Source organism: Ambystoma mexicanum, chromosome 2q (genome assembly GCF_040938575.1).
Source record: "Ambystoma mexicanum isolate Mex_15411 chromosome 2q, UKY_AmexF1_1, whole genome shotgun sequence".
NCBI classification, from domain to species: domain Eukaryota; kingdom Metazoa; phylum Chordata; class Amphibia; order Caudata; family Ambystomatidae; genus Ambystoma; species Ambystoma mexicanum.
Window position 1 is genome coordinate 215,211,415 of NC_090924.1, and position 16,465 is coordinate 215,227,879.

Sequence of the window (16,465 nt, forward strand, 5' to 3'; positions counted from 1 at the left end):
AGGGAGTCAAACATGGCTGCCGGTACATCATGGTGTTAAGAGAAGAAGGCTCTTCTATGCTAACTGCAGGAGCTATAAAGCTCCCAGCCATATTGACCCCTATAGTTACACCTGCTTTTCATGTCGGGCCTCAAGTTGTAGATGAAGCACTGGGGTATACTATCGAAAAGCTGCCCAAACAAATTAAGCAACTGTCTGCTTGCTGGGATTTGTCAGAGCAGGAGTGTCTTCTCAAGCAGAGCCTGCAAAGTGGAGGGTGTGATGGGGCAGGCAGGCTTCAGCGACCGTGGCGTGCTATGCAGCAGCACAATGATAAGGACACACACACATTGGTTGTAGTGTCTGAGCGAAGACTGCCTTGGTAGGCTTTCTCGCTCACCTTTATTTCCCTTGCCCACGTGATCTATCCCCCACGTCATCCTGTGTATCATGTGATCATCACAAAGGTGGTGCTCTTCCTGGATCGAAGCTGCTAGCAGGTGTGTGGCAAGTTTTTTTTCTGCTAGCAGAATTTTGTGATGTTCCCAACTTTGCAACTTCACAACTTGTCACAAATGATAACTTAAGTTAACTTCTTTGCTTGCAAATTATAAGCACGCATATACAATGTAAAGGGTTCTATATTTATTGTACACGCACACACACATATATATATAACTACATATAATTAATAAGCAATACAACTATAATATACATGATGTTAATTATTTTTTGAATTGTATATATGTATTATATTATGTTACACACACATATAACATACAATGGATATACTAAATATATATCATACATATAATAATTAAATGTAATACATGTAGTAAACCAATAGCAACATATTATATAATAAATGAAATAAATACACATAATTAAAAAAATAGGATATACATCTGTAATGATATCTTTCCTATTTCTTACATGTACTTATTGTATTTATTCATATCATATACACATAGATTGTATGGTTCTATGTTCTTTCATCGACAGGTATTTTTTTGCAGTTTTTTGCCGAAAATGTTTTGCTGAAAAAACAAATTGAAATTAAAATATATATATTTGGGGGATTCTCCCCAAGCCCCCTCTTTGCTATTATCTAGTAACTATTCCCCACACCCTCTACCCATAATATCCCGTTAACGCCCCCAGCCCCATATTTTTCTATTAATTCTTTTCGGCTGACTATTTTTAGCAAAAAACTCCACGAAAAAATACCTGGCCATGCAACAACATTGTACCATATTGTATATATCGATATATATATATGATAAATCAATATGAACAATAACACATATGATACATATAGCCAAAAATATAACAAATATAATATATTTGATAAAACAATCATAAATATATATTATCGTATATACACATATATATAATGCATGTAATAAATATGTACACTCAATGCTGAAAATGTAATAAAACAATATATATAATTACATTTTTCTTATTTATTATATTCATGCACTTAATGTACTATAACACAGATGTATAAGTATATAGGTAATATACTGAATACATATAATACATACAATATAGTATACGTTCTAATAAAGTAGTGCATAACAATAATACATTAAGAACAAATATATCATAATAAAGGAGACAATAAATATCATGATTAAAGGAAAATATAGTATACATGTATTTATATATCTATATTTTCTCATGTTTTATATATGCTGATTAAATTTAGTATATGTACATACATATATAATACATATAAACTAATATTGACAAGTATTTTAAATATAATCAATATATTAAATATATAAATAAGTAATGTTATAAATACATATGATAATAAAACATATAACATAAATGTGAATGCTATAATAATGGTATTATTTATTATAGTTATTCATTTAACTGATTTAACTATATCAATTAGTTATATTCATTATATATTAAATTGAAAAATAAATATAACAAATACGTCAATTTGTTTAAAAAACATAATAGATCTCGGTATAATCTAATATTATTATATTACTTAAAGCATTATTATATGCCGAAAATGCATATGATTATGCTTTTCTGCAGAACTTTGCAAATTCAAAGAACTTTGTTTAGTCTGCAAAGTCTTGCAGTAAACTTTGCAAAGTTGCAGAAGGCAAAGTAAAGCAACTTCACACCGCCCTAATTAAGAGCAGAGGCCAGTTTCTCAACGAGGGATGTCATTTCACCAAAAGGCCAGGGGTAGCGAAAGTGACATCACATGACCTATGACCTCTGATGACATCAAAGGAAGTTATATCATTTGACCCTACCCGAAAGTGACGTCACGGGAAGCGATGGAACACAACCGTTTACCCCTTGACAAAACAGGAAGTAGCATTGCATAGCGTTGTTTATAAGTACACTATGAAACACATGGTTACAATGTCACTGTAACGTAGTAAACATTTCATACAAGAATGGATTACCATATGTATCGGCAGAAAAAAAATGCTGTAACTGCAACTTGAGAAAAGCAAAATACATAGTCTGAAATGGATGCTTATTCTATTCTAAATGCTTTTTGGAGGATTTTGTCTGTATTGTGAATTTGAGGTGTTTAAGTACAGACTAAATCAGTGACTCACCCCCTGAAGTGTTCCTTAAATAATTAGCCTAGCAATTATTGTATAGAATTTCAGAAAGATACATTATTTGTTATTCCTATTCTTTCTTATTTAGGGTCACTGTTCAGTGTTACACTTGTGGGGCCTCATTACGACCCAGGCGGTAAGGGGTTTACGGCAGCGTTAACAGCGCCGACCCTTACCGCCTGAGTACGAGGTCCCTTAGCGCCATGGCGCTTTTAACACCTGCTTTTAGCAGGTGTTAAAATCCATGGCGCTAAGGGACCATGGAGTTAATTACGCCACCGTAATTTACGGTGGCGTAATTAACGCCTTCCCCACTCCCATTATGCCCTATGGGGCAAAAATGGGAATGGGGAAGGGTAAATGGGGATTGGGGACTTACCGCCCCGCCAAGGTCGGAATGGGGCGGTAAGTCCGCCAACCACCATGGCGTAAACGTAGTTTACGCCATGGTGGTAAAGTCACGGCCCAGGCGGTAACTTACCGCCTGGGTCGTAATGAGGCCCGTGGTATCCCCTATTTTTTAAGAAACCTGAACAAGAAGGCAGCCAGTCTAGAAACAAAGACGGACATGGTATTGGCCACAGCCCAGGAGCTTCAATTTGTAAAAAAGAAAAAAAAGAAAAAGCTTTTTTTTAGGTTTTTATTTTTAGGGGTAGCAAGGGAGATCACAGTGCTAGCAAGGGAGACCTAAGCGACCCCTGGTGACCCCTAAATGACATCCCTGTTCTCAACTTGATTGCCTGTGGCGTCCCTGAATGGTGCTTAGTGATGCCACCATAGTGCCTGTCACCTACACATTGTGAGTCCCGGTTGACCCTGCAGTGCTCCCATGCATATTGCAGTTGCCTGCTGAGAGTTTGGGGAGAGTAACACTTTACTGGCTGCAGAGGATTAATTGTGTGTTGTGCTGGCAGCTTCCCCACTATGTGGTCAGAGAAATGTGCATAGGATTGTTGGATATCATAAAGTGGGGGTGTCCTGCATCTGTCAAAATTGTAACAAATGGACATTGGCGATGGCACTGGGCCTGGAGATTCACAGCAGTGCATCCTTTGCGCTCCCTACTGCCTGTGTGGGGTAAAGGGAGCACTGGTCTGGAGCAATATATACCTATCCATAGAAGAAGGGGTAATAGAGAAAGAAAATGATGGCAGCTAGAATCTAAATTGATAGTGACATTTGATACTAAAAAAACCTGAAGTCACAATGCTGGAGAAGAATTTGCCATATATCTTCTTGATGATTAAACTGTACTGTAAATATAAAAAAAACAGCTTAGTTGGTATTAAGAGAATAGAGAAGACAAGAGTGGATGTATGTTTACAGAGTTAGTGATCACAATAACAATGGAAATGATCATGGAACAATTTGCGTTACTCTCTGGCATTACAGTTAACCCTAAGAAGTCGTGTATATTCCCCTTGGGGAGATATAGAGGGATTCCGCGAGAAAATTTACCGGTATTACAAATACCTTGCGAGACTAGAACCTTTAGATACCTGGGGATTGACATTATCACACGGTGGAGGCTGAATATAAACATAACACAGAGAAGGCGGTGGCAAACATTGAGGATAGCATGAGATTCTGGGTTAAGCTCCCTTTGGCCATGATAGGGAGGGTGGTACTGTGAAGATGGTAGTATTGCCGAGGTTGTTACATTATTTTGGGAATATACCATACTTGATACTCAAGCGATTCTTTGTTAAACTTCAGAGCATATGTAGAGGGTTCATATGGCAGAATACCAGGAATAGAATAGCCCTGTGGAAACTGCAGAATATGTATAATAAAGGGGGCATAGAATTGCCCAACTTTGAGGTCTATTATCTGGCCAGTCAATTACAATATGTGGCTAAGTGGCTAACGGAAGACTCAACATCAGAGTCCAGATTGTTGAGATCTGAATGTGCTCTGTTCTTTTTGAAAGAATGGATATGGCTGCCAAAACCAGAGCTAAAAGGCTGCATGAGGATGTTAGAACTGGGATGGAAGATGTGGCATAAAGCTTGCCAGGTCATGGAGAACCCGACCCCGTGTTCTCCGCAAGTGCCGCTAGTGGCATTAACCGGAGTGAATGAGCAACTGAGGAAGACGATTCGTGCGCATTGGGAACCGGTGGGCATTGCAACGCTGGTAGATGTATGGCAAGATGGGAAGGTAATGGAATTGAATGTACTGGTAGAAGAAACGGGTATACACTTAGGTCAGTATATTACCTACACCAGATTAGTACGGCGGGTGAAAGAGACATGGTCCGAAACAGTGCTGGAAGACCAACCCGACACAGCATAGAAACAATTCATGATATCTCAGAGGGGGGCACAAGGTCTCTCGAATCTATGAACTGCTGATGTCCAGGGTGGGAAAGGAAGTGACCCAGCTGAGACAGGACTGGGAAGAGGAAGCCGGGGAACCCATGAATGATGGGCTGTCGGAGAGCGTCCAGAGATACCATAAAAAAGTATCTTGGAATGCAAGACTGCAACAGATCCAGCTATATGTTACCCGCAGAGCGTAAATGACCTCCCAGAGGGTTGCTCGATTCAGGAGAGCAGAAATACAAACATGTCCCAAATGTGGGGAAGTGAACGCAGGGATGATGCATATGTTCTGGGCATGCCCGGAAATTGGAAAATTCTGGGGAGAAGTAGCCCACTGTCTAACCGAGAAGGGGTTCACACTAGATGTGGAATCTGTGTGGCCATGCATGGTAGGGGGTTTCCTCTAGACCGCGCAAACTGAAACAAATGAGTAAACTCAAGGACTTGACCTACGTACTTGCCAAGCACAGAATTGCCATGGGGTGGAAAGCAAACAACAGGCCAAGGGTGGAGGTCTGGTGGCACGATCTCCAGAAATGGGCAGACGCGGAAACGGCAGTATGGAATGAAGCGGCCAATAGAGCGGGGGAGGAGGAAGCGGAAACTCTGATGGCCTGGAGACACTTAGTGGCCACATTCTCTGGGTCCACCCAAGCCTGCCTCAGTGAACACGATTCTTCCGGGAATACAGAGGAGGAGGTACCCCTATAGGAAATAACGTCGGGGGGCGAAGTGGAGTAGGCTCGAGTTAAGGGGGAGGGTCATGGGGAGGCAGTGGACGTTTTACGATATTGTATATGATGCCTGAATTTATATGACATGCACTGTTCAGTTTGTTTTTGTTGATTGGTTGTTGTAAAAACTAATGAAAATTGATTAAAAAAAAGAACAATGCAAATGATCTATTAACACATTAATTATAGTCTACAGAGGACAATGAGATGTAAAAGAATTTGAACATTTTCGAATCAAGGTATGGCACTTTACAGCACCGATGCACTTTATGTATTTATTTGGTTTTGACATTGCCATTTAGCTCACTCGGGCTGAATATTTGCTGAGGTTTTATTAAATATGTAATGGAATTGAATGATAGTAATGTAATAGCACAATCTCAGCACTTTATAGCACAGAGACAATTTAAATTAATTCTTTAAATCATTCTGTGGAAGGTTAGTAGCCCACTTGGGCGGGATCTCGTAACTAGCCACATCCATAACTAACATTGGGACCGTACTAACATTATGGTTGTCAATAATAAAGCCACCTCTGCATATGTTTGGCTGCACTATAGAGAACTGACCGGGTCGCTGCCACGCAGAACATTCTGTTGTGGAGATAATTATAGTATTGTTGGCCATTTGGACATGGGGTCAGAATTGTATCAGCTATGTAGAACAATTCATCCTTAACAGGTTAGCATATAAGTTAAACTCCCAAGACACGATATAGCTAGTAAATTCTTTCTTGTCATATACCAAATGCATTTTCCACTGTATATAATCAACCATTTCAAGATGGACGTCTGTATTTTACATACTGAGGGGAGTAAGCCCAAATGGAAATCACATGGAAAATCACATGATTGATCACATGGTAAACCTGTAGATGGAAGTAGAGATAAAAAAACGCCCCATTACTTTTCTGCAAATTTCGCCCGAGGAAGTCCCAGAGCAAGGGACGGAACGCGTGGCGTTTGTTGGAGCGTCCAAGGACAGTTCTTTTAGTTTGTAAGTTCATGCTGACTGTTTAATTTGGCAATATGCATTTGTGAGCTGTATTTTGCTCAATAAATTAAATGTTTTTAGCACCTGACACCAGACTGAGTGCTCTTCTTTTTTGGTAACATACTTTTTATGAATTGACAAGGAGTTGTAGGCAATAGATGAGTGTTAGACCCAGCACCCCATTCTTTACCGCACGCAATGTTGTTGGTTCAGTTCGGTACCGTAAAAAGAGCTGGTTGCCCTGTAAATTCAGCTATCTTCCCAAAGTTATCTGGATTCACTGTACTGTTCCTGTTTAACCTCCTTTAATAACGTTTTTGCTTTGAAACAGTAAATAGTGTACTTGACCTGGATCACACAGATGCCTTCCTATCGCTGGACCCCATTGTTCATATTTTCTCCGATGTTACTTCTGTTTACATATTCACTTATCCTTTTCGGCAACTAACTCTTCCCTCTACACTTGCGCTATTGGATATGAATGTTCCTAAAGCCAGTGAGAGATTGTGTGCCATTTTCCATTCAGAGCACTAAAACGCAGCTGGGCCTGTGGCTAGCACCATACCAATCACAAATAAATAATTAAACCTAACTAGGGAACTGCAACTCAGGGAGTTGGTTGGTAAATTGCAGTATACATGCAGATTATTCTCAAGAAGAGCACACCAACTACGTGAGAGGTGCCTGATCTTCTAAACGCCCCTAGAAACGCCATAGGCTTGCCAGCGGGCCCACGCACAGCGTCATCATGTACTCCTGGCATGGAACCTACATGCTGAAGGCCACCCTTGGATGGAAGTGTCTTCAGGGTCACCATCTTTCCCCTGACATAGAACTGCCCATTCAGGCTGTGGGACCCTCTACTGCAGACCTTTGCAATGCAATGTTTTCATTGTTCTACATGGACTCCCACATGCATGCAAACTCTCACAAACTCAATCCCTAATCCTAATTCCCTTTCTGACCTTTACAGACCATCCACGCGTGTTTGATCTTTCTCCCCGATTCCTTTGCCTCTCCCCTGTTCCCTTATTGTTCTCTTGCAGAACGAGGTCTGGATACCCCTGGTGGGTGTACAATAAAACAGTCAGCTCTTGGTGCTTTAGGGTGGGTGGGTGTGTGTGTGTGTTTAGCTTTAGAAATGGTGAGCAGAGTCACAGACTGTTTTAGGATCATGTTGCTCAGGAGGATTTTGAATTATGCAGTTTTTATGTCCCTTTCTCTTTAGTCGAAATTCCTCTGCAACATGTGGCCCTTTCCGAAACCTGGAGCATCCATATAGTGCCATTTCTATCTGGGTGGACACAATATCCGGGAAAGCAAAGTTGCAATGGCTGGTGTGGATATATCACAATTTCATCGAAAGTGTGCTCTTCTTTTTCATCCTCACACTCATCATCCTGTAAGTACAATTAACGAATGGTGAGTGAGTTGGTCTGCAACAGTTCTTCTTCACACAGTAGAATAGTTAAATCAGATATTTAAATATTGGGAGGTCTACTACATGAAATAGCCATGGTTTTTCTGGAACTAAACGACCCAAAGTGTAAATCTGTACTAATCATGTATCGAAGCATTTACTTCAACAACACTTCATTACTGCGGCTCCTTGAAGAACGTTGATTGAAATGTGCATAAAATGTATCAAAATGTCTAAACTTGTGAAATTGTATTAATGCAGAACATTTGATTTTCATGGTTTATAGTCATTCCATCGACAGCCAAAGCATCTAATGCCATACAATCTAAAAAAAAAAAAGCTCTAATGCATTTAAATATATATATATATATATATATATATATATATATATATATATATATATTTAATGGGGGGTCCCCATCCAACCCACCTTTAAAACCCATTTTTATTAAACTAAACCCTTTACCATCTAAAAAAAATGCATTAGATGTTTTTTTTTAGATGCTTTTTTTAGATGGTTTAGCTGTCGATGCTTTGGTTGTCAATGCAATGACCAGATACTATTTTCATAGTCCGTGCTAAATCAATATAAAGTCCAGTACTGACAATTAAGGAGCACACAATGAGTCTCTGTCTGTTCTTTACTGTTGAGAACAAGAGAACACATGCCCTCTCTAAGGGTTCTCTCTTGATTAACAATGAAAAAGGAATCATTTCCTCTTTCCTAACCTGTTGGGCCTGTTGTGGTATATTGCCTGTGCTTTTTTGATGTATTGTTTTTTGATTTGTGTGTGAACTGAACTTTCATTAGCACTCGGGGGTGGCACCAGCCAATCAGGAGGCAGGGTTTGTGGAATATATCTGTTGGCATAAGGCTGTGTTTCCATTCCTGCCTCCTGAGTCACACCCGAGCTGCCATGTTCTTTCAATTCCCCTCTTCTTTGGACCCTATATTTTCGGAATCATCCAAAATGACTGAGTTTATTAGGCCGAATGGGTGATTTGGCCAAATTTCGGGCGTTCAGAAATTACGAACAGCCAAAAAGTTCAACCAAATCACCCACTGTATTGTGAGCGGGAGTTGCGAGGGTGTTCCCCACAGCCATCCCAAAAAGCAAAACAAAAATAAAAAACAAAGGAAAGGACCCTGCGGCGCTGGATCCCGATCACGGAAGTGAAAGGGAACAGGCGTCGCAGGGACAATGCGAGTCAGCTGCCGCAAGGTAAGTTGGGGTGTGGGTCGGGGCAGGGGCCAAAATGTTCAGGGGAGAAAAGATCGAAAGGTTATTTTCGGAAAAATAATCTTCAGTCTTTTCTCCCTCGGAACATTTGGATCTCAGGCTTTCAACCCTGATCCATATTTTGTCCTGCATCTTTGGCCCCCAAACCAATCACACTCCGGCCACTCCTCAACAAGCCACCTCATGCCCCTGCATTTTCCACACTTACCTATCAGTGTTCCTCCCCGCAGCAGCCACTTCCCCTGCCTCGAGCCCGCTGTCAGCTATGCAATGGAAATAGTAAAGGGAGTTAGTTTTTTTACTATTTTACTATTTCCTTGGAGAACAATCTTTTTTTTTTTTTATTAAAGAAAATAGGGCACTCATCATGAAAAGTGCAGTGTCCACTTCCTTTAATGAAGAAAAGCACCCCAGACAAACGCCCCAGGGAATCACCCCAGATGAATGCCCCAGGGTGTTAGTAGCGTAAATTACCCTTTACTGAGGAGGGCTTGTCTATTAAGAGCCCTCTCCCCTAACAGGGCAAGCAAATTGGTGGTGCATTACCGTCCAAACCCACCCCAGTACAGCATCATTAATAGTACAATCTGTTTTGATTTTGCAAATTGCCACTGGTTTGCATTGGATGCAAGCAGGTCTGGTGTACTCTCAAGATTCTTTCTGAAGTTGATGCCACTTTGGCCTGATCTTGGTGCGGTCAAAGATTGGCAGCACTGATAAAGTAACCTTGTGTTGTGCTGAGTGATTTACTACTCATCTCCAAACCTTAGCATGGATCTGTAAGCATTCTGGATAGTTAGCAGGGAGGAAAAAGGCAATGAAATACCACAATGTTCAAAAAGAATATGCTTCTTGTTGAAAAAGGTTAGTCAGTCTCCATGGTCCGAACAAACTTAATCAGTTCTTGGTGGTTTAACAGCATCAAACCAGGCTTCTTAATGTTGTTTGAGTGGTTCAAATCAGGTTTGGATGCAGTCACAGTAATCCAGACGGGGAGCAGGTGTCGATTCAAGGTCAGAGAGAGGTTTGTTGCGGTTGAATGATGTGCTCAACTGGTACTGTCACTGTGAAGTAGCAAACTTGCTCGAAGAAGCAGTGACAGCGGTTTGAAGATAAAGAGAATGCCAAAAGCAACACTGGCAGGTCCTGTTAGTTCGGATTGTGTCAAACAAGGTTAAAAAAATGGCTAAAAGCAGTTTGACTGTGAAAAACAGGGATCCAGGCCGTTCTGGCTCTCGGGTTACAGTGGGTCCCAATCCAGGGGCTCAGGGACAAGATATGGCACTTATTTCCATTTTCCCAAAACAGTGGAGGCTGGCACCACCAGAAGGGATCCTTCACCTCCAGTGAGGTCTTGGGTATCAGTATAGCTGGCAGAGGGACAGGTCTTTTTCCAGCAGCTGTCACCCCAAATGTGCCCTGAAAGTGGTTAAGGAGCATAGTTTGCCTTTGCCTTGTAACACTGTCTTCAAATCACTGGTGGAGGGATCTGAAAAGGTCAACTCTCTGAAAAGAGGTCCAAATGATTTCTGTTACTCTCTCTCAGCTACTACATACACCCCAGCCTCCACTTCTGAGAATTAATTAAATAGAAATCCCTGAGAGCTGGGTAACAATTGAGCCTCCACAATACGATGAAGTATTTCTTTACTGCAGCTACTTTCCCTTGAGTACTCCAGCGAACGTCTTCTCCTACATTAGTAGCACCAAAACAAAATGTACTCTTCTGCCTTAGTCCACCCTGGCACTGCTGAATGTTGGCTTTCCTACTGCATTTTTCCTAATCTCTGAACCGTCCAGATACAAACACATCATCAGTCCATACTACAGAAGTTACCCTGGAAGGCCCTCCCAACCCACACCAAGTTCAAATTGCGTTGTGTTATCTACAAAGCCAAATTGGTTTTGAGACCCTTCACAATTGTGCCAAGCACTCATTTCTGTATGAGAGTATATTCTTTCAAAAAAATGCATAGGAAACTGGTTTGAAAGGCGCAACAAGTGTTTTATTTGTGTTGCTGACACATGTTCTGACCCACAGGGGTCATTTCCAAGGCAATTTAAGGATGGTTAGGACTGATACAGAGTCCTGTGTTGTGAGACTGTGTCCCAACCAAGCCCGACCAGGCTTACCTAATTGTGCTATAATACTGTGTATTTACCACCTGATTACTACGTGGGCTCCTCCCCCAGCACAACACAGGACTCTGTATCATTCCTAACCATCCTCAAATCACCTTGAAAATCACCCTTGTGAGTCGAAACATGTCGGAAATGCAAATAACACTTGTTGCACCTTTCAAACCAGTTTCCTATCCATTTTTTAGACAGAATATACTCTCACACAGACCTAAGTAGCTGGCATGATTGTGAAGGGTCTTAAAACCCAATTCTCATTTTCCTAGTCCAGTACAGTGGGGCACTGTCCTTAGAGACACCAGCGCATGCAGTAGGGTACGCCATAAATCCCCAATCAGGCGCAGATATTTTACTTTTCTAGTGCTCCCATTCAACTGCCTTATCTATAGAGCCATTTGTACCAAGAAACTCTTCCTTCCCAAACATTCTTGTACAATCTGTAGTTTCAGCATCCTAAAACAAGACAAGGAGCAAGGCCTTGCCTTTAACACCCTAAAACTTTGAAACAATCTCTCACTTTATCCAATGCTCTTGCTCATCCTCCAGACCTTCAGGAAGGGAATGAAACCCATCCTCTTCACCGACCATACCCTCCCCTCCTTATTCTCTATCAAATTTCTATAACCTGGTATGCAAAGGTACGTATAGTGTGACGAATCCGCAGATGTTGTCACTTCTCCCCTGGGGGAGCCCTTTCCCATGAGGCCAGTGAGGTGAGACCACTACCTGGCAGTCCCCCTGGACGTGGGATTCAACGGGTGGATTTCATGGGGGTGAGCCCCTATGGGATTAGTGATGACCTGGGGAGAAAACGGTATCATCATGGCCCACCTTACCTTAAAAGTATCCACAATATTGGAACCTAGTTGGGGGATCTGAAACTCAAATCTTCCCTATCATCATATCACAATTTGATTTGAATCAATTCTATTCAGGTATTGCTTTTTCTTATGGGGGTTTACTCCATACTGTTGGATTACTGTTTTTGCTTTAACCTTCAAGGTTTTGCACATAATATGTTGTTTCCCAAATAAAACATATCATTTTTATTTCGTTTCTTTGGAATGCAACCTTTATTAAAGGAGGTGTTGATCTAATGTCTCTCAGCTGCAGAAGGGATTATATAAGTCGAGAGGTAGAACTCATGAAACTGTTTCATAGGTCACATTTGTTAAAAAACATCATTTGGAGTGTATGGACCAGGAATAGTCAATAACAACTCCTATTTCTTTTGATTCGGAGATGTATTTCTTGATGCAAACTCCGAACCTAAAGTTTTTATAGAATTTGCACGATCCCTTTTCGTGTTGGGATCAGAAGTGTGGCTTGATTTGGGGATATCTCTGATCCGTAATTATTCCAATCAGGTCACATGGAAGCCGACCGGTTTCAGTGGTATTAAAGTTATTGGGACCACTTTCTTCAGGGCTAAGGACCAACACCCCTTGGGGTGTGGTCTGATTTCTTCTGCTGGTAGTGGTGAATCTCTCAATTCACAATAGGAGATTGCCCCGTTATAGATGAGGCAACTCCCAAGTGTCAGGATCCTGGATTCGAGTAGGTAAATTATTTTACCTTACCTTAACCCACCTTCCTCACCAACCCCCTACAACACCATCCCTTCTGTTCCTATCTGTTTCCTTAAAACCAGCAAGGTAGGAAATACTGGGACGAGGAAGAGTGTGGGCTCCTCAAGGGACCTGTATCCCTTCTGTACTGATACTAGGGAGATACCAACTGACTCAATGAGATTCTTTAAGATCAGTACTGGGATGAGGAAGAAGTTTGGAAGTATAAAGAGCCCCTCTATAAACCATACTAAGCTGTCTAGTCCTTGCAGACTTCCTAATCGACCAAGGTACAACTAAAATAGAAGAGGGGAAATTCAAACACAGAGAGAGATCCTCCCTGGAGGAACCGAGCATTGCGAAGCCTGTGGTCAGAAGGCGAACAAAGCAGTGGGGTTGCAGGACGCTTGCCCGTCGGCAGAGATGTCCCCTAAAGGTAGGCCTATCTGTCAGCAGAGACGTCCCCGAGAGGTCCGCCGTGGTCGTGTCGTGCCTGGAAGCAGGTCATCCTCTTCGTGGAGGTCCCAGGCGGACTGCGAGACCAGGACTGCCTAGACCATAGAGAGAAAGAAACCAATACAAAATGGGTCTGGGGCCAGAGAGAAAGAAACCAATACAAGAGGGCCTGGGACCCGACGACAAAATGATTACCTGGCAGGATAGTGAACTGGCTATAATTATTGAGAGACGAGAAGAGCAAAGAAAGGTCTGGGGCCCACATCCAATAACGAACTGGCTCTAAAATTATCGTCATAGTCACAGTACCTGGTAGGGTAGTGAACCAGGTGGCCTGTGACCACGGCGAACACTGTGAGCATTGTGAGAAAATCCTGGGGAGGCAGACATACCCCCTGGTGTTGATGAACATTGCGAAAGGCCAGCAGAAGGGCATCTTTTTCTTTCCACTGTGAAGAGCTTGATATAGGCAGAGGGAAGGGAGACATACCACCTAGTGTTGATGAGCACTGTGAATGGAGCCAAGAGGAGCGAGTCACTCTCTATGCATTGTGAAGAGCCTGACAAAGGCCAAGAGAAGAAAGACACTTTTCCTGGCATTGGAAAAACTACTAAGAAACCTGAGAAAGATCAGGGGGTTCTATGTGCCTTGCTGGAACCCCAATCCAAGGAACCTTTTTAGACTTTTGATTTGTATTCTTTGAGAAGAACATTTCATTTGCATCACCCAGAGGCGAACTTTGGGCTGTCGTCCCGAAGAAAGGAGCCATTCTTCATGACCAAGAAGACAACCCCTTTTCTTTAATCGAGTTTATAGTGTAAGGGTTGGAAATAGATTTTGGACTCAGTACGGTGGACTCTTTTGCTTTAGACTGACATCCTGACAGATTACTGAGTATTTAGTTGAGGCAGTAACTCCCACTTAGAACCAGGGTCAGATAAGGTTTTCTCGTTTATTTTCTCACCAATAAAAGTTGATAGTCAAAAGCATGCCAGTTGTGTCTCCGTCTCCTACTTCTACATCATTACAATAGTTTTAAAAAAGGGGGGAAAGAAGGAGACGGATGGGGAGGGGATATGAGGGGTAGGAGTAAAGGGAGGTGGGTTGCAGAACAGAATCCCATTCAAAATAAATGAAAAGCCAAAAAGTAGTGTCCTAAAACGTTTTTTTTCATTTGCAGGTTAGTTACAAAACATTCCAGGTTGGTTTAAAAAATGACATAGAACCAAAATAAATATATAGGGCCTCATTTGAGTTTGGTGGTAAATCTGCCTAATTATCACCAAATCCGATTACCGCTACCAGCACCTTCTCCTGTGGAGTTACCACAGGATTACAAGGAGTGGTATAGCAGTGTAATTCCGGATTTTTGGAGTCCATTGAGCTCAATGTTTTTTTTTGCAGACTTACTGCCAGCAGATTTACCGCACAGTATTTCCGCCAGTGGAAAATGTTCCAAAACCTATAATTTGGCAGTACGGTAAAAACAGTGGTAATTCCCGTTACCACCAAAAATAAGTGACAGTAACGGAATTCTCACCACTTTTTTCCCGCACCACCAAACTTGTAGTGAGGTCTATAGACTGTGTGCTTTCTTTTTCCTTTTCATTTCAACAAGCCACCCTTGAGTCTGGTCTTCTCGAGAATGTATAATTTCAGTCTAAAGGTTGCCAGTAATGCATCACAAGTTGTTTTTGATGAAAGTTGGGATGGGGAGCTCAGAATAACATTAAAGGCTAAGCGTTGTTTTACACTGGTGTACTGAATTGACCAGCAAAGAGGTGTGCAATTCTGCTCTTTGTTTCTCTCAAAGAAGGCTGGTTAACTAATTTGTTGACATAAAGCACCATTATGCCTGTACTTTTATTCCCCAGTCTCTGGTGCAAGCCTGGGCAATGTATTATGAAACAGGGGATGTTACATTTACATTGACAGCAGTATGAAGATATAGGGCCTCATTACACGGTAGGCGGTAAGGGTTTACCGGTACCGGTAAGGGCACCGATACCGGTAAACCCTTACCGCCTTACTACGAGGTCCCTTTGCGGGTCCTCCCTTAACGCCTGGTTTTTCCAGGCGTTAAGGACGGGACCCGCAAAGGGACCTCAGAGCTAATTACGGTACCGCAATTTGCGGTACCGTAATTAGCACCTTCCCCATTCCCATTATGCCCTATGGGGCAAAAATGGGAATGGGGAAGGGTAAATGGGGATTGGGGAATTACCGCCCCCGCTCACCTTGGAGTAGGGCGGTAATTCCGCCATCCACCAAGGCGGACTCGGTACGGTACCGGCGGCAACCATGGCGCTAATAGCGCCATGGTTACCGCCTACCGCGTAATGAGGCCCATAGTACCATGACTGATGTATATGAGAACCAGACTTTAGTGAGAACATCCATCAGAAACGCAGTGTGATGGTGACATTTCTAAAATGAAATGCAGTGGATTTGTCAGTTAGCATCCACGCCGATCCAGTAAATAACATAAAAATGTACTGTTCCAGGCAAAGCATTACAGGTTTTGGGTTAGAAACGAAAACACACAGGAAAACCATGAATAGAGTTAAAACAACACCTGGTCCATCGTTTGCTCTGATTCGAGCCCATGAAGCAACTAGGCAAAGCCCAGCCATTTTGTGTAAGCGTTAGGAGAGGAATCGATACAATTCTGAGGTCACACATCCCCAACACCCGTTAAACCTTTATACTAAGAAGAGAGGAGGGCATGGCAGAGATCACCTTTGACGAAATATTTTGGTTCAGAAAGGCCACAATGCTTGCCCATAAGTTGATCCTGCGACTCTGGAAATCACCTGTCCGTTCCTCACTAGATGATTTGAATAATGAGATCAGAATCACAGCTGTCATGGAAAGGGATGTGTACCGACTGAGGGGGTGGATAGCGGGTCCATGGCGAAATGGTACACATATGCAAATCATCCGGGCTAGATTTTCAAATGCTACCTACTATTCTGGTGATGTCTTTTTCTGAGCTGGTGCTAAT

The 16,465-nt window shown here is 42.1% G+C and overlaps 1 protein-coding gene across 3 annotated transcripts in view; it reads left to right on the forward strand.

The window, feature by feature from the left end:
* Positions 1–16,465, forward strand: part of TMC5 (transmembrane channel like 5) — a 662,848-nt gene that overhangs the window by 598,188 nt on the left and 48,195 nt on the right. For all 3 annotated transcript variants that reach the window (XM_069647144.1, XM_069647145.1, XM_069647146.1), the window contains exon 19: positions 7,865–8,038. In XM_069647144.1, coding sequence (XP_069503245.1) covers positions 7,865–8,038 — 174 coding nt within the window. The remainder of the gene's footprint in view (positions 1–7,864; positions 8,039–16,465) is intronic.